The sequence below is a fragment of the Gastrolobium bilobum genome, unplaced genomic scaffold (assembly GCF_033153095.1).
Source record: "Gastrolobium bilobum isolate Gb01-03AN ecotype WA unplaced genomic scaffold, APGP_CSIRO_Gbil_v1 utg25868, whole genome shotgun sequence".
NCBI classification, from domain to species: domain Eukaryota; kingdom Viridiplantae; phylum Streptophyta; class Magnoliopsida; order Fabales; family Fabaceae; genus Gastrolobium; species Gastrolobium bilobum.
In genome coordinates, this window is record NW_026898426.1 from 115,161 (window position 1) to 135,155 (window position 19,995).

General features: G+C 37.0%; 1 protein-coding gene across 2 annotated transcripts; it reads right to left on the bottom strand.

The window, feature by feature from the left end:
* Positions 1–1,759: 1,759 nt before the first annotated feature.
* LOC133316176 (homeobox protein HAT3.1) lies at positions 1,760–16,145 on the bottom strand. Of its 2 annotated transcripts, none has more exons than XM_061517898.1 (9): positions 16,020–16,145; positions 14,037–15,283; positions 12,030–12,195; positions 11,817–11,940; positions 11,621–11,733; positions 10,965–11,525; positions 10,362–10,640; positions 2,534–2,623; positions 1,760–2,455 (listed from the first exon to the last, which is right to left on the bottom strand). In XM_061517898.1, the coding sequence occupies exons 2-9, from the start codon at positions 15,218–15,220 to the stop codon at positions 2,132–2,134; spliced, it is 2,841 nt and encodes a 946-aa protein (XP_061373882.1). In that variant the 5' UTR covers positions 15,221–15,283; positions 16,020–16,145; the 3' UTR covers positions 1,760–2,131. The 2 variants fall into 2 exon arrangements, with proteins under 2 accessions (XP_061373882.1, XP_061373883.1); XM_061517899.1 differs by having other exon boundaries at positions 14,037–15,276; positions 16,020–16,057.
* Positions 16,146–19,995: the final 3,850 nt, after the last annotated feature.

Consider the following 19,995-nt stretch of genomic DNA (forward strand, 5'->3'; position numbering starts at 1 on the left):
GCTCCAATTCAAAAGTTCGGCCTTAGATCCTCTCAGGCCGACCTAGTATATTATTATTTTTTATTTTTTATACTACTTGTAATAACCCTTTCTTTCTCCTCAATCCATTTTATTGGTTAAACAGAGTTTTTGAATGATTTTATTCTATAATATGCTGTTTGGATATACCTTAAATTTATGAATATTTTTGGAATTACTAGTGTTATTGATTATATATTATGTTTGGATAAATTTTTATTGTCTTATTCTTTTAAACAGACTAACAGGCTAAATCAGGCTTTTTTTTATATAAATAAGACAGGTCACAGGCCAATAATTATATTTATAATAGGTAACAGGCTTGATCAGGCTGACCCATTTAAATACAGGCTTGGCCTTTTAAGAACAAAGCTCGGTTCGACTCGTTAACACCCTTAATCGAGAGGATATGTAGGTATAAGATTGTAAAGAAATTAATATTTACTACCTATACTAACAAGATGCATTTACTTTTCAGTAGCTCATAACTTAAGAGCTCCATAGTTGAGCGTCCTTGACTTGAAGCAATTATGAGGTGGATGACCTCATGAGAAGTTTCTCAAGAAGTGTGTGAATATGGACAAAGTATGCTGAAAAGTCTCGTATTGGTTTGTGGAAACAATCATTGATCCTGCAAGTGGTATCAGAACAGGGCCTCTCTCCCAGTACAGTGTGGTTTGATATTCCTTTGGCATGTAGCATCTTGGACACTGACGAAGGTGGGGAGTAGATATTCCTTTGGCACATGAGCCAAGTTGTACCACTAATCCAGATTCTGAAGTCCAATAGTAGAAAGAGTGATTTAGGACAAACCACACTGAGAAGTGGACATGTAACATCCTGAGTGTTGACCAAGGCGGGAGGTAGATAATCCTTTGGCACGTGGGTCGAGCTGTAGATATTCCTTTGGCACGTGGGCCGAGCTTTACCACCAGTCTAGATTCTAGAGTCAAGTAAGAAGTGTGTGAATGAATACAAATCACACTAAAAATTTTCGTATTGATTTATGAGAACAGTTATTGATCCTTTAAACAACCGGATATTACACTCCAACTAGTAAAACACATTGCTATCCCTTATGCAGCAAAACACATTGTATTTGAACTGGAGTCACCCAGAAGACACAAGTTTAACTCTTGCTAACACTCTCGTCATACTACTACCTCTTTTTAAGGTTGCATCATTCCTCATTTCCAAGACTAGAACAAGCCCAAACACACCGGACTCACCAACAAAGAGTATCAACATGAACAGAACCTAGATCTTCGAATTTGAATCAACACAATCCTATCTTACAGTTGAGTCAACACTCCTACGTGTCCCTTGATGCTGTGATTTATTTCCATTTCACTTTTGCACACTCCCACATATGGTCGAGAAACAAAAAAAGTCATTAAGTTAATCACCGTGAATGCGAGTTCTCATAAGGCATTTTTGGACAGGTAAATAGCATATTCTAAACCTTATAATCATAAGCATGTGGCACTTAAGAACATATGTATCTGATGCTCCAATTCCAATCTGTTCCTCAGATCAGAGTTCCATAATATTTATTTTCCATAACATATGGAAAAAAAAAATCTTTCAAAAAGTGGAGGAACATCCTGAATGTCAAACTACCAAGTTACTACCACTGCAAGATGAACGCTGCATGTTTATGAAGCAAATCAAACACATTAGCTGCAACATTTACTAGGGCTGCCTGCAGGTTAATACAATGATGACATTAAATCCTGAGGTACAAAAATAAATTGTTCCCCTATATTCATCTGTTTTTTGCTTTTTGTATTGTTAAGGAAGAACACCATTTGGAGGAAGGAATGAGGTCTCTCTAAATGGAAAAAAATAAATATAAAAGAAAAAATTCTAGAACTAGTAACTGACAACTATTCTGAGTGTTTGAGTGAGGGGCAACGCTAAAACTAACTCAACCGAGATGAATATCTAGAAAGTTAATTTTGTTAACAATACAAACAATGGAACACATTTTGAGATTACCTTCCTGAATGGAAACAAATCCATCGAGATCCAAGCTGATCATCTCAGAGGATCTCAATCTCACAAAAGGATGGACACTTTAATTTTGCTGCCTTAGGAAAAGATCAAGCTTGAGTTATTTCCTTTTCCTTGTCTTTATTTTATTGCCTATTTGCATTTCATGAGTTTTTGATGAGCAAGCAGGAGACATCGTTGCAGCGTCATCAACAACCAGCCCTGCTTCAGATGCCTGGGGTTCGGACAAATGCTTTCTTTTTCCAGAGCTTGAGGTTTTTGGTTTTTCTCCACTGACCTCCTGGGACACTACTTCCCATTCCCACTCCCCCTTATTTTCAGCTATGCTGTTTGTGGCCTGCTGCGAAGCATTTCTACCTGGAACGGTTTCCCTCTGTGATGAATGCCGGAAGCTCCAACGAGTATTGTCAAACCATTTGGTAACCTGAAGGCGAAAAAGAATGGTAAATTCAGAAGATCACAAGATAAAGCTAAATGCAAGAGCAATGCTAAAAGATATGACCTGCTGATAAGTGAGTCCGAGTTCTTGTGCCAAGCTTTCTTTTGTGGTTCGATCTGGATACTGATTTTCTTTAAAAGATTTGTAAAGTCTCTGAAAATACAAGAATAGTCACTCTAAGTTAAAGCTTTTACCTTAACATGCATGCAAATGTGCGCCTATGTGTTAGCCTGCTCTTGAATGGCAAGACACAAAAGTATATATGCATCAAATGAACAACATAAGCTGCTATGCAATCTGTAAGTCAATTGACTATATACCGAGACAAGCATGTTAAGGCATCCAGAAGGTGGATGATGGCTCGATGCAGCACAAATGCAGCTGCTTGTAATCTTGTTTGAATTTTGGATATGACTATTGACACTCCCAATTGTGTATTCATGTTTCTCTCAGTCTCGAACTACTTATACTTATACTTACCACATTCCTTTCACCAATTTATAAATAGTAAAGTTCTTATTTTGTAAATATTTAACGTATAATCACACACTCATTAATTTAAATATTTTTACATTTCTAAGAAGTCCAAGAAATGATTTCGTCAAACAAATTTTTTAGAGTCTGGCGCCTTGAAATAAAAAATAAAAAAATGCATGCAATTATCCCACTAGAAACGGTCAAAACCACATCAATTAATCAATACCATTTAACTCTATTAAAAATCAAATTTTCAAGAAAACCATTTAGTGCCAGATCTTTTTCAATGGTTTCTCCCAATGTTTTAATAGGTCATCCTCTACCTTTGTAATCAGACTATTTTCCATTTGAACCACTTTTCTCACTAGAGCCTCCATTGGTCTTCTCCCATGACTGAACCAGCTTGGGCCAGTTCCTGTGATCTTCTTTTCAATAGGTGCTACTCCAAGTTTCTCTAAAATAGATTTGTGCCTTCTATTAACTTCTCTTGTATGTTTACTTATCCACCTCAGCATTCTCATCTTCATTAAAACTATCTTTTTGCTCTTGTTGGCACCTCATTTCCCAACATTAACTACCATAGAACATGGGTAATTCTAAAATTGTTCGGTAAAATATTCCTTGAAGTTACACCAAAAACATTTATCTATTTCATCCACCCAGCTTGAATCTCGTGTAAGTGTTTCATCCCAGTCACTTTATAAGATGAACCCAAAATGCTTAAACCTTGCAACTCATGCAACATTCTAACTCTTATCTCAGTGGTTTTGCATTCCATATACACTGTCATACTCCTACTTAACCAAAAATCCTTGGATTCCAAAGCCTCTCCACAACTTAAAAGATGTTGAATTTACCACTCCTCCAGCCTCTTTTTTTTTTTTTGGTAAATGCTCCTCCAGCCTCTTTAACTAGGACTATATCATCGGATCATCCACAAAAAGTATACATTTTGAGAATCTAATAAAAAAACTTACCCATCTATATTCTATTTGTTTATGAAATTTAAACAAGATAAATTAATATTTACATTGATAAGAACTTAAGATGAAGCATATTTTTTTTAATATTTGAGTCAATCCACTATACGACTAGGACTAGTAATAATATACAAGTTGAAATTATTTTTTATTTATGAGGTATATTTTTCAAGTAAGTTAATTAAATAAAACATTGTTTTGTAAAAATATCATATTATCTAAGATATAAATAAAACTTCAAAACATACGTTTAAATAAGAGTAGGTTCCAATACTGTGGAGAAAATTGTGAGAATAAATAATTAGAATGATTAAAATAGAATTTTACTTATTTAAAAAAAGCACAGCTTGATTAAGAGAATTCTAGGAAATTATAAATATAAATAATTAGAGGGAATATGACTAGACAATTGGAAATACTAAATTTTTATTATTTTACTTAAATTTTTGCAAGAATTATTTTATGAATTTTATTTGAGGTAGTTAACAGACGATGGTGTAGAATCAAAATCTCATTGGCCATTAGGATGCTAAATATGTGGGTCAGGAATCTAGAAAATTGTTTACTTTCTAGTCAAATTCAAATCCATCTAAAATTGGGTTCAGTCTCAATAAATGTCATTACTAAAATTCAAGATTTTTTTAATAGTTAGATTAGGGGAAAGCATCCTCCCTTGTACGGCCAGAGAATACCGCCGACCTCTATGAGGATTTAGGGTGAGATTACATATCACCTACTAAAAAGGGAAAGGAAACCTGAGAATCGAACCAAAGAGTACAGGCAAAAGGTTCGACCAAGTATGCCAACCCTCATTGGTTAAAATTCAAGATTTTAGCATACTTTCCTCCTCTTATGATTTGAAGATGAGTATGTTGAATACTAACTCAATTCAGATGAAACTTCAGTTCAATCAATACCATTAGTGGTTCAAAATCAAATTACCCTTCATTATACTTGAGATTAAAGAATAATTGTATATTGAATAATCATAGTGTATTACAATGTACAAGAGCTCTCTATTTAAAGAGACTAAAAGACCTAATAGGTTGAGCTCATACGATGTGGGACTATATATATACTGAACTATTTTTACAACTATTCTAACACTCCCCCTCAAGCTGGAGCATATATATTGTAAGCACCCAGCTTGCCACAAATATATTCAACCCGAGGACCCCTAAGAGCTTTAGTGAAGACATCCGCGAGTTGATCATTGGAGTTGACAAATTCCGTTTTGATTTCTCCTGACTGAATCTTTTCTCGAATGAAATGACAATCGATCTCTATATGTTTGGTTCTCTCATGAAATACAGGATTAGAGGATATATGTAGTGCAGCTTGATTGTCACAAATGAGAGTCATGGGTTTCTTCTGTTCACAAAGATGGAGCTCCCGAATCAACTGCTTTAACCAGATTAGCTCGCAGGTAGCAACTCCCATTGCACGATACTCGGCCTCTGCACTAGATCGGGCAACAACAGTTTGTTTCTTACTTTTCCAAGAAATCAGGTTTCCTCCAAAGAAAACACAATAGCCTGAAGTAGAGCGCCTATCCGAGGGTGATCCTGCCCAATCAGCATCTGAATAACCACAAATTTCTGTATTTCCCTGATCTGAATATAATAAACCTTTCCCTGGTGCTCCTTTGATGTAACGAAGGATCCTAACAGCAGCATCCCAATGAGAATCACACGGAGAATCAAGAAACTGACTAGCGACACTAACAGCAAAAGAAATGTCCGGCCTAGTCACAGTGAGATAATTGAGTTTCCCAATCAACCTCCGATAACGTCCAGGATCAGATATTGGTTCTCCTTGTCCGGGTAGTAATTTGATAGTAGGATCCATGGGTGTGTCAACTGGCTTACACGCCAACATACCAGTCTCTTCTAGGATATCCAAGGCATATTTCCTTTGACAGATAGAAATGCCCTGTCTAGATTGTGCTACCTCAATTCCCAAGAAGTAACGCAGCTTCCCGAGGTCCTTTGTCTGAAATTGACTGAATAAATACTGTTTTAACTGACGAATTCCAGCTTGATCACTCCCGGTGAGGATGATGTCATCAACATAGACTAACAAATAGATGCACTTATCAGGAGATGTGATCCTATAAAACACAGAGTGGTCAACTTTACTGCGAATTAAGCCAAACTCCTAAACAACAGAACTGAAGCGACTGAACCATGCCCGAGGAGACTGCTTGAGACCATATAAGGATTTGCGAAGACGACACACCTTCACAGACTCCCCCTGAGCAACAAAACCTGGTGGTTGCTCCATATAAACTTCTTCTTGTAAATCACCATGAAGAAAGGCATTTTTGATGTCAAGTTGAAGGAGTGGCCAGTGACGAATAGCAGCAAGAGCAAGAAATAGGCGAACTGACGCCATCTTAGCGACCGGAGAGAATGTATCGCTATAATCAAGGCCGAATATTTGAGTAAAACCCTTTGCAATTAGGCAGGCCTTGAGTCGATCAACATGGCCATCAGATCCAACTTTCACACTAAACACCCAGCGACAACCAACTGTAGACTTCTCTGGAGGAGCAGAAACAAGGTCCCAAGTGTCATTGGAATGAAGTGCAGTCATCTCATCAAGCATCGCTTGGCGCCACCCTGGATGGGAAAGTGCTTCACCTGTGGTCTTAGGAATAGAAATAGAAGAAAGACTAGAAACAAAGGTGAAATGAGGTGAAGAAAGACGGCCATAGCTCAAAAAAGTATAAAGAGGATAAGGGTTACGAGTAGTACGTGTACCTTTTCTTTGAGCAATGGGAAGAGCCTCTGGTGAAGGATCCGGAGGAGAAGAAGCAACAACAGTGGGCGATGAGTCAGCAAGAGTTGAGTCGACAGGAGGCACAGTTTTGTGACGCTGATAGGTGAGAAGTGGACGGTTCTCAGGTATAGAAGCAATAGGTTGCTCATCTGGAATAGAAGCACCTGCAGCTGGCAAAGACAAGTCAAGAAAAGGGACAGGAAGAACATGATCAACCTGTGACAACTGAGATGGGATAGAATAAAAGGGTTGTTGATCAAGAAAAGTGACATCAGCGGAAACTAAGTAACGCTTAAGATCGGGAGAATAACAACGATAACCCTTTTGAAGACGAGAATAACCAAGAAAGATACACTGAAAGGCTTTGGATGTTAACTTATCCTTACCAGGAGTGAGATCATGAACAAAACAAGTACAACCAAAGACATGTGGAGTTAGAGGATAAAGAGGAACATCTGGAAGCAATAGGTTATGAGGAATGTCATTGTTGAGCACAGATGAGGGCATGCGATTGATGAGAAAACAAGAGATTAGTACAGCATCTGCCCAGAAGTGAAGGGGAACCTGCATATGAAGAAGAAGGGTACGTGCAGTTTCAATGAGATGTCTAATTTTACGTTCAGCCACCCCATTTTGTTGTGGAGTGTGAGGACAAGTAGTTTGATGTAAAGTACCTTGTGTGGCCAAGAAATTAGAAAAATCAATAGAAACATATTCCTTAGCATTATCACTACGTAGAATACGAATAGAAACACCAAATTGAGTATGAATCTCAGTATAAAACTTTTTTATAAATGGAAAATAACTCAGAACGATTTTTCATTAAATAGACCCAAGTGCAATGGGAAAAATCATCAATAAAGGTAACGAAATACCGAAAACCTAAAACAGACAAGGTACGACTTGGACCCCAGATATCTGAATGAACAAGAGAGAAAGGGGCATCAGCTCGTTTATTGACTCGACTGGCAAAAGAAGATCGTGTATGCTTCCCTTGTTGACATGACACACAATCTAAAGACTGAAGACCGGATAAAAGAGGAACCATTTTCTGCAACTTTGAAATACTTGGATGACCGAGGCGACTGTGGATAAGTTGTGGAGATTCTCTGTGAGAGAGTGCCACTGAAGGACGAGGCACATCCAGATAATAAAGCCCCTGTGACTCACGACCCACTCCAATCATTTTCCCCGTACCCGGATCCTGCACAGAAACAGAATGGTTAGAGAAAGTAATGGTGCAAGTGAGGGAGTGGATCAACTTACTAATAGAAATTAAGTTATAAGGGATGCCAGAAATGTAATAAACAGATGTCAAGGCTAAGGTAGAGGTCGGACGAGCTTGTCCAATCCCACGAACTGGGGCTTTGGTTCCATCCGCGAGGGTAAAAGAAGGTAAATGATCAGAATAAGTAAGAGATGTAAAGAGTTCCGTATTACCACAGAGATGATCGGTAGCACCTGAGTCAAATATCCAAGTGCCAAGTGATGTAGAATGAGAAACACAAGCAACGAGATTACCAGTATATGGTTGAGACTGAGGAGAAGCCTTCTTGAGAAGAGTTTGGAGTGCAGCATAATCCGCAAGTGAGAGAGAAACTGAACCAAATGATGCATTGTCTGACTGAGCTATATTCGCAGCAAGAGAGATAGAATCCTTCAGTTTGGAAGATGTAATGGGCCCAATATTAGTAGAGATGATTCCTGAGGAAGTTTTGACAGGAGGACAAGGAGAGTTAACCTCCGAGAGATCAGGGGACGCTGCTGCCATTTAAAGACAGAATATAAAAGCCGTAAACGAAGGCAAACGATATCCAATCAAGGAGAACCACGCGTCTAAAGTGAGACCCACAAAGAACCAAGCACAGATCCGGAAAGAGGAGAAGAAGATGAGAAGTTCTGTCCAAGAACGGCCGGGAAACTCCACCGGAACAGTGCACACGCGCCGGTTGAAGGTGGCGCGTGAGCACCACGCGCAGAGGAGAAGAACGGCGCGTGGAGGCGCGTGGCTGACGCGACGGTGGTCAGGCCACCACAGAACTGGTCACCGGGATGAGACGGTCCTGATCGCAGGTAGTCTGGGCTAAAACCTCGCCGGAACAGTGCTCCGGTGGCCTGAACAGTGACGAGCGGCAGTTGTTGGCGGCGGGAAGTGGTTCTGACAGTTGAAGAAACAAGCCGGAGAGACACACGGCTTAGAGAAAAAACTCGCCGGAAGAATGCACGGCAAAGTAGAAGAGAACACCTAAGCAGTGGGCTTAGGGTTTTAGCGGAAGCGGATCCCCAGAGCTAAAGAGCTCTGATACCAACTTGAGATTAAAGAATAATTGTATATTGAATAATCATAGTGTATTACAATGTACAAGAGCTCTCTATTTAAAGAGACTAAAAGAACTAATAGGTTGAGCTCATACGATGTGGGACTATATATATACTGAACTATTTTTACAACTATTCTAACAATTATTTCAAAATATTTACTTTAAAGACTAACCCAATTTAGATGAAATTACTATTCTCATAATGAAGGAGAACCCTGGCACAATAATTGGTGTTGATGCCACATAACCTAAAGGTCCCAAGTTTGATTCATGTACTCAGCCTTTTGCGAATGCAAGATAAGGCTGCCTACTATAGAGCCTTCCCTATACTCTGAGCTTAGAGGTAGTTTTATAACACTGGTCTATCCTCTCTCTCTTTTTTGGTAATTTAGTCTATCCTTTTTTTATTTTACCATTCTCATAACCTAACTTCTCTTTTTAGCGAATTAATAGTTTATTACCTTATATGATCTTCAAAAATATATAAAAACGCGGCTATCATACAATCAAAAATATTTTAAAAAACTATAATTTATTAACAGAACTTTATGCAAAACAAATTTCAGCACACTTTTTTGAAACAAATTTTAGTGCTTTCTTATTTATATGTATATGATCTTAGATGACATAAGCAAGTCTAATATTATTATTTTTTAAAAAATTAATGAATAATAATAAATATATAAACCAATAAATGAATCACAAATCTGTGTATTGCACCGGGGATGATAACTAGTGTAAAGAATCAATTCAACCCAAAAGCTTAAGCTGTTGGGTGAGGCTACATTAATGGTTTTATATATCTCAACACGCCCCCTCACACGAGAGCCCACTGGGCTTGAAGAGTGGACAATGCACAGGCCCACCTACCTGTGCGAAGAAAGAAATTCCACTAAAAAGAAAGTGGGGGGCAATGAGGATCGAACCCGGGACACGAGGCTCTGATACCATGTAAAGAACCAATTCAACCCAAAAGCTTAAGCTGTTGGGTGAGGCTACATTAATGGTTTTATATATCTCAACAACTAGCATTCCCATAAAAGGACCAGGTATCATCAGACAAACAATTTTTTTTTATCAATGTATTCCAATATATTTTCCATATTTCAGGCAAATTCTGGATCTTCTACCTAGTAAACTCTAAGTTGTCTACCAAAAAGATACCCCCCTGACCCCAAAAAAAATTATTTTTTGCACTTCAATTTTGATGGAGGACACGATTTAATTGGAAGACAATGCCAGGGATATGTATGCAAATAGAAACTCAGTTGAAAGATTTTCTGAAGAGAAAATAAATTTACAAACCAAATTTAGAAGATAATTCACCATTACCTGAACTACAGCTTCTCCAAGTCTTTTGTATGCTGAAGACCCAGGCTTTTTATCGCTGGAACCAGATTTCCCAGGGCCTTCAAGTGATTTAGGGGGTGAATTGTTTGTATTTTCAACTTTGTTCTGATGGGTATTCCTCCTAGGAGTATGTACAGAATTATTTGAGGCATTTCCATTTGGTGACACTGGAGTCACTTTACCAGTGAGTGTCCTTTTTCTACTTGGACTAGCAGTGGCAGTCCAATCTTCATCATCACTAGTATCACTTTGGTATGTTTCCTACAAAAGGAACATCAACATCAACATCAACAACACCTTTAACCCAAGTTAATTGGGGATCCTACAAAAGGAACATAGCTGCCTAAAATATTGGGAGAGGAATAAAGCCAAAAATGGTACACTAAATAACTTTGACTCTATTTCAAATGACACACGTGAGAGCATGCAAGCATTATGTATCATGTGTCAAGTTGTGTAATGTATACCCTATTTTCAAATAAGAAAGGCAGACCATGCATGTAGAACCATAGAATAGTATTTTTTTATTTTATTTTTGATAACAAGAATAGTATTTTAAATCTTATACCATGGAAAGGAACTTACGTCATACAGCTTTTTGTAGTCCAACCTATCCACTTGTCTTTTCCCAGAAACAGGAGTGGAGCCCTCTTGGCCAGGATCTGGCTCTAGTAAAGATGACAGTTCATCCACTATAGATGGCTTCCTACCAACTTTACACTTTTGTCCGCTAGAACCTTTAAAGTTCTTAATATCATCCAATGATGCAGATATGATATCTTCATCCTGTCCTCCAGGGGACATGTTATCCTCAATTGCAGCAGCAAGATCTTCAGAGTCAGATGTGAAATCAGAGCTTGAACTTTCATCCATGACTCTACTGTCAGGATCTGGACCATTAGGATCAAAATCATCATCCTCGGAATCTTCTGAAGGAAGGCCCAAGTATTGATCCTCATGGCGTGAATCCTCCAATTTCTCAGAAGCAGAAGCATACTCAGATTCATCAGAACTTGGCTCACCTCCTTCAACCTCCACATCTTCTGGAGCATTAGGATTATAATCATCATCATCCGAATCGTCAGAAGGAAGTCCCATGTTATCAATATTGTTTCTAGCAGCAGCAGCTGCTTCAGGAAAAAGCCTCTGAACAAGAATAAGTCACGTGATCAGGATAGGAAAGATCCAAAAAGTTAATGATTCATTAAGTAATGACAACGAGACTAAATTTGCTCACTGACCTTCCAGGTGTCACTAAGAGAGAGACTTGTTCCTAAGGAGTCATTAACGAGTTCGATGCAGTCATCTTTGCAATCACATCCTGGGCATAGCCAACCCTCATCGCCAGGTGGAACTGTAGAAACAGAAGTAAATACATAAATGATAGATAACTTGGAAGCACAAAGCGACCAATGAATTAGGTAGATGAGACATTACTGTCTTCAGTTAGCAATGGAGGATCCAAACAGAGCTGGTGAAATCCACGATCACAAGCACCATCACAGAGAATTATATCATTATTGGTGCCCGACTCTTTGGACTGGCATTTTGCACAGAAAATCTGCACCATAAATTTAAAGCTAGCATTCACAACTCCAAAATGCTGGAGAAAATTTCATTTAGGAATGAAATATAAAAGGATTAACCGACATCCTCACTGTCAATCTCTCCCTCAGAGTCAAACAAAGAATCAGGAAGCCTTCCTTCGGCACACAATGAATCCAAATTTTGAAATAAATCCCTGATTTTCAATTTACGCCGAAGTATTTCAGACCTAGCCCGTTGAAGCTCCTTTTCAGGCTTTAATTTTTCCATACTGCAACGTTATAGCAATCAAACAAATAGACACAAATTATCCACCTCATAAACAAGTAAAAATGAAAACAAGCTCAGGGCATTTGAAGGTTCACAAAACCATGATGAGACTTTTATAGTAGTACACTATTAACTATAGGGTGCTTCTCAGCTTCACAAGAAAACATGAGTAAATGAATTCCTAGCAAAGACTACAACAAAAATGACAGAATGATCTAATATCATGGAATTCATCAGCTCTAAAAAAAGACGATGCTCAAAATGAATGTGCGACAAAAGGAAATGATAGGATCACAAAAAAAGTACTTAAATTGTTAGGGGCGAGACTCAAAGTGATGGAGGAAGGGTGTGGAGAGTGTATCCTATAAACAATTAGAGAAGCTGTCAGGTTAGTCAGGAAGACAATTAGTCAGTTAGGATGGCAGTTCGTTAGTGAGATAAATAGCAGAAATTGTATAGGTGGGGCATCTTTTGGAACAATTTGTAACCTGGCACATTGTTCAGTTGTAAAAGGAAAATTCCCTTGTAGAAGATCACTCCCCTTGATTCAAGATACATCAACATCAACACCACCTTTATCCCAAACTAATTGGGGTCGGTGGTAGATGAACCCAAAATGAAAGGTACGAAGGGATAAAAAAAAAATAATAATAATAACAATGATATATATATAAATATATAAGTAAAAATAAAAGGGGGGTAAAAAAAAAAAGAAGAACCCTTATGATATTCAAGATACATCAATGATAGAGAATTCCTCTCTCTCTGTCTCTCTCTCTATATATATATATATTCTCTTCTCTGCATCTTTAGGGACTCAATGTCCTTCTGTTCCTATAAGAAATGGAGGAATGAAAACTGCATTTGGACTAAAGTGTGTATATGTGTGTGTATATACTCTCCAAAATATTAGAGTAAAAAGAATTAGTTCATCGACGCAAATAAAGATGCAGCACACATAGGATAAGCTTGGAACAACTGATTTACTAGCTCCGTTCCTGTATTAAGATTGTGGCAGTACTGAACAGCTTCTGTTTTGAGTCAATTTCGTGGCACTAGATCTGACTCAAATCTAAATCAAACCATCTAATAAATTAAGTGATAGAAAGCTAAGAGGGGAAAACAGAAAGGGGCCATATTAAACGATTCCCAAGCACATGGAGCATCAAAGATAAAATACGAATTTTACAAGCTTGTATTTAGTAATAAACATTTGTAATTGTGTTTTTACGTAAGATAAAACTCAAATGATATACTTTTGTCAATCTAGGAAGATCCATGCATGGGTTGATGCATTCTTTAGACAGAAATTTCAGGCAATTATAGGGAACATAAGGTATTTATAAAATTAATTTTCTTATGTTTATTTTAGGAAAGGATTTAATGATCAGAATAATATCTGATATAATCTGAATATAATGTCATATCCAAATACCTAAGATGTCATTAATCTGTTTTATCCAAATGCAATAGAAAAGAGTTCTAGTTTACATTCCGAACACGTTTTTCATACTGTTTCAGAACTCAAACTCATAACATAATAAGACTACAAACACAAATAATAATCCTAGTATTCTAAGTTTCTAACACATACAGTTACAGACTTACAGTCATTCAACATGCAAAAGGCAATTTATATGGTATCTTATCCTGAAATCTGAAAACAAGGTCAAGTCTGAAACACTAATAGCAAGAATACTCCAGATGTAGTTCCATTTCAGTTTTCCGGCAATTAACAAATAGAAATGATATTAATAAAGAAGCTAAGATCTAATGTAGACCACAATGCAAATCCAAATATAGAGCTAACCAAAGCAGAAGGTAATGGTTCAAGTTACACACCTGTATCCTTTCCAGCCCTCACCAGAATAAGCATCGATCAAGCTTTGCTCATAGCTTACTCGGTTCAATAAATACCTTAACTGAGCTCTGATTCTAGAAAATTGATCAGTAATTCCCTCCCCTCTTCTCTTTTTCTTCTTCCTCCCACTTTCCCTCTTCACTCCATCATTATTAACATCAACTAAATTACTATTTGGTTCAGGTGCTTTAGGTTTTTCTCTTGTCCTTGATCGCAAAGCTCTATCACTGGTTCCTAACGACCTTAGCATATACTTCTTCAATAATTTCGAGTTTCTTTTACTCTTGTGCTTCAATTGCATATGAGTTGTGCTTTTAGACTTTCTTTCTGAATTGTTGGAACTAATATTTTTTCCAACATCTCCTGAAGCTGGATCCAATAGTTCATTGACGGAACTCATGTTCACTTGGGCAGGAATGGATTGCGTTTGGTCCTCAACAACAAAGCTAGTTACTGTATCACTTATTTCTAAGGGTTCATTTTGAACATTTCGAGAGAATGACTGACATTTGTTTTCTGATTTATCATCAGGCAAACAAACAGAAACTGGTTCAAAGGTACTTTGTAGAAGGCATGAACCTTCTACAGTCTGACAGTCTAAGTCATGTTGAGGTGGTGCAGGCAATAGAATAACAGAATTCTCAGTCACAGTGGCAGAAACTTGATTTGATTTTTCATCAGTAACAGAACTGGTTAACACGTTACCGATCACCCTTTCTTCACTGTCTAAACATTCAGAGCCTATCTGAGGTGTTTTTTCTAGGTTATGTTGAGGTGGTGCAGGCAGTAGAATAACAGAATTCTCAGTGGCATAGGCAGGAGCTTCATTTGATATTTCATCAGTAACCGAACTGGTTGACACGGTACCAAGCACCCTTTCTTCACTGTCTAAACATTCAGAACCTATCTGAGGTGTTTTTTCCAAGTCATGTTGAGGTGGTTCAGGCAGTAGAATAACCGAATTCTCAGTCGAATTGGAAGAAACTTGATTTGATTTTTCATCAGTAACAGATCTGGTTAACACAGTATCAAGCACCCTATGTTCGCTGTCTAAACATTTAGAGCCTAACCGAGGTGTTTTTTCAGAAAATTCACATTGTTCAGTTCCCATCTTCTCAGCGGTACGGTCGTTATGGCTTGTTAAATTTCCAGTTGGACTAGTCATTGGTCTGAGGAAACATGCACCACCACAGCATCCACCACCATAGTCAGAAGCTAAGGCTATTAACTACAAACAAAACAATCAATCATCTTTACCTTTTACACGATACATGTTGAAAATGTGGGAGTGGGAAAGAAGACATTAAAATGAATATACTCAGCTGAAAGCATGGCAAAATCTTCATTCATACAATTAATATTCATTTACAATGAGCCACCAACCAAAGATGACAATGTAAAGAACAAAGCTCACCAGGTGCAGCTTGGCACTGAGGTCTAAACCTATAACCTCATGCAAACTACTGAGCCCTTCATCACTACCCAACTCCTAGTGGCTTTGGATATCATGTTTTCTAAGTATACCGCAGCTATACACGAAATAGAAAATTGTTGATTGAATTGAACTAAATAATAATGAACAAAGTAACAACCAACAAGAGGTTAAGTGAGAGAGATTTGGGGAAGGGAGCAAAGGAAGCAGCTCAAATCACCTAATTAGCAATTGAGGTGCACTCCATTTTCAACATTCCAGCATTTTTTATTATACCAAGATGAATGTGAAGTGATTTTCATTGTCTATTTCTATATTACTTCCTCAACAACCCCAATAAGATAAAATATTTAAGCATTTTGCTCCACCCCATTAAAGAAAAGAAAAAAAAAAACCTCGCCCCCAAAAATAAAAAAGTATGAAGAAACTGCATACAAATGATTTAGCCAAGCTTGGAGAAGATTAAAGAAGAATGTTAATTAATGGCAAAACAGACAGAACGACAAGCAAGTAGGGTAAAAAAAGAACTTACGTTGTTGTTGTCGTTGTTGTCGGTAACATAGTATTCTCCGAGGCAAATGGGAAAGGCGATGCAGAGAAGATAAAGAAGAGAGAGGGTTTGTCGGATTTCGATCTAATGTGAATGTGATGCAGTTAGAGAGCAAGTTGTGTCGTGTTTATTTCGTGAGAGTTCCCTTTTTATTAATCTCAGCGCCAAAGATAAAAAAGAGCGGTGCGTGCTACGTTTACCCTCCTACAACTCCTGCAAATCTGGGCCACCGTTCTCATCCATGTGAATAAGTCACTAATAAAAAACTATAGGGCTTGCAATGCGTTTAATCCAAGTTCTGTCTTTGTGCCATTCTTAAAGTCCCCTTGTTTAATGTTTAATGGGTTTATAAACTTTCAACTTTGAAGAGCAATGTGCCCATCATTCCCTTTATGGGCTTTTTTTTGGGTTTCTCTCTATTTTCATTTTGGGAAATGGCCCGGTATGGCACCTCTCATCTTGTCAGTGAAAAAAAAAATGAAATTTTCAACCTATATTGACTATATCAATTTGCAGGGTGATATAAAAGGAAAATTAAGGATGACTTTAGTTTAAGAAAGGTTAATAGTTTTCTCATGCAGTAGGAATTATCTCCTACAGACTCATTAATGTAGGTGGGGTTCATTTTCAGGAGGAGGGAGATAAAAAGTAAAGTGAGACCCATCTTGAATTTGTGTGTGTAGGAGATAAAGTTTTTGTTATGTAACATAAGACTAATAAATCCTTTTAAGAAAATATTCTTTGTTTTATTAATTGTTTTTAGATATTTGTACAATGAATGATAAAAAGAAGGTGATGTTTTTAAATTATTATTAAATTTTTAAAAAAAAACATTCCCTTAAATTAAACAAATCTTTAGGGTCTACTCAAGGGTAGTAAGGGGTACTTGAAATAAATTATTCTGAAGTAATCTTTTATTTATTTTAATTATATTACATATTATATGAAAAAAATAACTTTGTCTCCTATTAGATAACTTGTGAGCATAATGAGAAAGATAATCTCAACAATGTTATATATATATTTAATGGGAGATGTATTTATCTTATTATCGGAGAAAATACACCTCCTTCCACATACCCATACCAAAATCTATAATTTATTTATTTATTTTTTTCTAAGTGCCCCCACCATCATTTACTATCTGCAATAAATGAATCATTTATCCTGTAAAAGCGACTCATATAGTATGTTGTAGATGTTTGATATAGGGCAACGACTAGCATGATAGTACAATATGCGTGTTTGATGAGACTTGGTAAATCCCTAATAAAAGTAAAATGAACTTTAAATATGAACAATTATCAAGTGCATGATTGCCTCCCACTGTCGGTACAAATTGAATCTCTTCAATGTGGTGATACTTTATAACTCAGTTCGATCCCACTATTTCTTTTGGTAAGACGAGTGCTTAGAGTGTAGAGACACTTAGGATGGTGGTTTGTACTTGACCGGGGTGCATAAGTTGCAAGGCTCAGCCGAGCTTATGTACTTGGGGCAATAGTGTCAGGTTGGTTGTATGAGATGCACCACTAAGTGACAAAGAGTTGTCAAACTAATGTTAAGAAAAAGAAAAGGTATGAGTTACTGTTGATAATGACCAACCCATCGTTTAATTTGACCTTGCGATCTCAGACGGAAATCAAAGAAAATGATCATTCTCTTAACCCATTACAAAAATTCTTAAAAAAAATAAGCCCTGGGTCAATAAAGATAAGGGTCATTGACTTAGATAAAATAGCGAGAGGGGTCATTTATCTGAAGTCTTTAATAATATGATCTATTTATAACAATATTAATTATTTTATCTTTACATACTTTTCAGCTTAATATGTCAGTACATTTGTCTCTGCATACTATTTTCGAAACGAACAAGTTTATCGATCCTAATTTCATGGATTGGTATCAGAACGTAAGAATTGTTCTTCGGGCCGAAAAAGTTGCTCATGTCCTTGACGCTGCTTTACCTATTGCACCTAAGGAAGGGAAAGATGAGTTCGCAAAATTTGATTTCGAGACCTACAAGCAACACATGGATGATAATGTGTTGGCTTGTTGCATTTCCCATATTTAATTTCATCGATTTTTAAGTCGTTCTAATTACCTTTTTCATTATCATTCTTATAGTCATCCAATAGTTTGCTAAATTGTGCATATTTTGATTAATTTTTTTTATAAACCTCTCTACAGGATTGCTATTTAGGGGCAGGTCCAAGATTAAGATTTTAAATTCTTCCTAAAAATAATACTAGAAAATATTAAATACATGCTCTCATTTCTACCTACTCAATTTTTATACGTCAACTCAACTAAACTATTGTGATTAATTTATGGGGTTTGCATTTGTCATTTAGCATGACACAACAAACTTTCCTACACACACAATATTTTGTGGGACCCACACTTTTTGAAGAAAAAAGAAAAAGAAAATTATGGCATGCAAAACGAATCACTATAACATTACACAATCACTTTTCCTACCACATAACTCTTATAAAACCCTTAATTTATTTGTATACTGTATCTAGGCAAATCATGCATATAAATTATGGACTTTGTTTTTCTCTTTGGAGAAATTTTTCTATAGAAACATGTTTTAGGGGTGTTTGGTAAGTGGTTTTTAGGGGGATTGATGGGTAAGTGAGAGTGGTTTTTCAATTAAGCCTCGTTTGGTAGAAGAGTGTGACAAAAATAACCAGGGAACCTCTTTCCCCATGAAACCTTGCGTTGTGTGTAAATTTTTGTAGAAATCACTATTTGCAAATGCGACCGTGGAGGTGGTATTTGGAGAGAATCAGAGAAGTGGAAATTTGGCGCGTGTTTTGCTACCCAAATGCCCCTGATATTCAGCTAGTCAGATCCTCTCTCCTCTATGTGGTCTTTATTTTGCGTAAGAAATGAGTGAAGATTGAAATATGAGGCGTGGTTGCTGCTGGGGTGTATCATTGGTTGCTGCTGAGGCGTGGTTGTTCCTTATTTTGTGCAAACGATACGTTGGTTTAGAAATCAACTAGCAAAACTTGAGGGAGCTCAGGCATTGCATCATGCACCTTCCACCACTTTTCATGTGCAATATCACTTGCAATCATAGTCCCTGTAGCATAACCAAGGCATCAAATGTAGATAGTGAAGAACATGCAAAGAATTGGAGGCTCAGCAGCAAACCACATAGTTTTCATTTATTTCTTCTCCTCCTCATCACCAATCAAAGAATGCTTCAAGAAGTTCATGTGTCTTGCTATCCTATGCCACCATGTAAATATTTCAATCAAATATCCCTGGTCCCCTCCATTGTAAGACATGCCACTCATTAATATGATCCACCATGTAATTGTCACAATCTTGAGTTGATCCAGCCATGCGGATGCTTTGTGCAGCAACTATAGCTCCACAAACATAAACATGAGCTTGTGAGGGGTATTTCCAGCCATGTCGAACAGGTGTCAAACGATATTGCAACAACGACTCTATTGAATAAAGAAAGTCGATATTTTAAAGGGATATTTTTGGTTTTTTGATATTTTTCTCATCAATCTTTTACTTTCAACAAAATATAATCTTAGTAAATATTTGTTAATTTTTCTGGTAATATTTCGATCTACCAAATAATTTTTTTTACATTTTTCCACTAATTTAATTTTTTAATTATTTCTCCACTAATTATATTTCCCTGATAGTAAAATTTATCTCCTGCACCAAACGTCCCATTAGTGGTTTCCAACTTTCCATAGTTAAAAAATTTAAAAAATAAAAGAAAAGAAAATCACATAAATCGAAATATGTGTGGCATGGAAGTATTTCTGCATAGATTATAGACCAAAACCAAAATGCTTGCGTCTTGACTGATCCGTAGTCCATTACTCCATTGGTGGATCCATTTGTCTTTTGGCCTGTTTCTACGTTTTTTATCACCCACAATTAATTACTCTTTCCCTTACTCTATGTTTATTATTGTGGC

Bases quoted from the DNA above. Each gene is read 5' to 3' on its own strand.
- LOC133316176 (XM_061517898.1), bottom strand. From the start codon at position 15,220: ATGACTAGTCCAACTGGAAATTTAACAAGCCATAACGACCGTACCGCT. The intron at 11,941-12,029 runs GTCGGTTAATCC...TTTATGGTGCAG, and splicing joins GAGAGATTGACAGTGAGGAT to ATTTTCTGTGCAAAATGCCA. The intron at 2,456-2,533 runs GTCATATCTTTT...TTTCGCCTTCAG, and splicing joins TCGGACTCACTTATCAGCAG to GTTACCAAATGGTTTGACAA.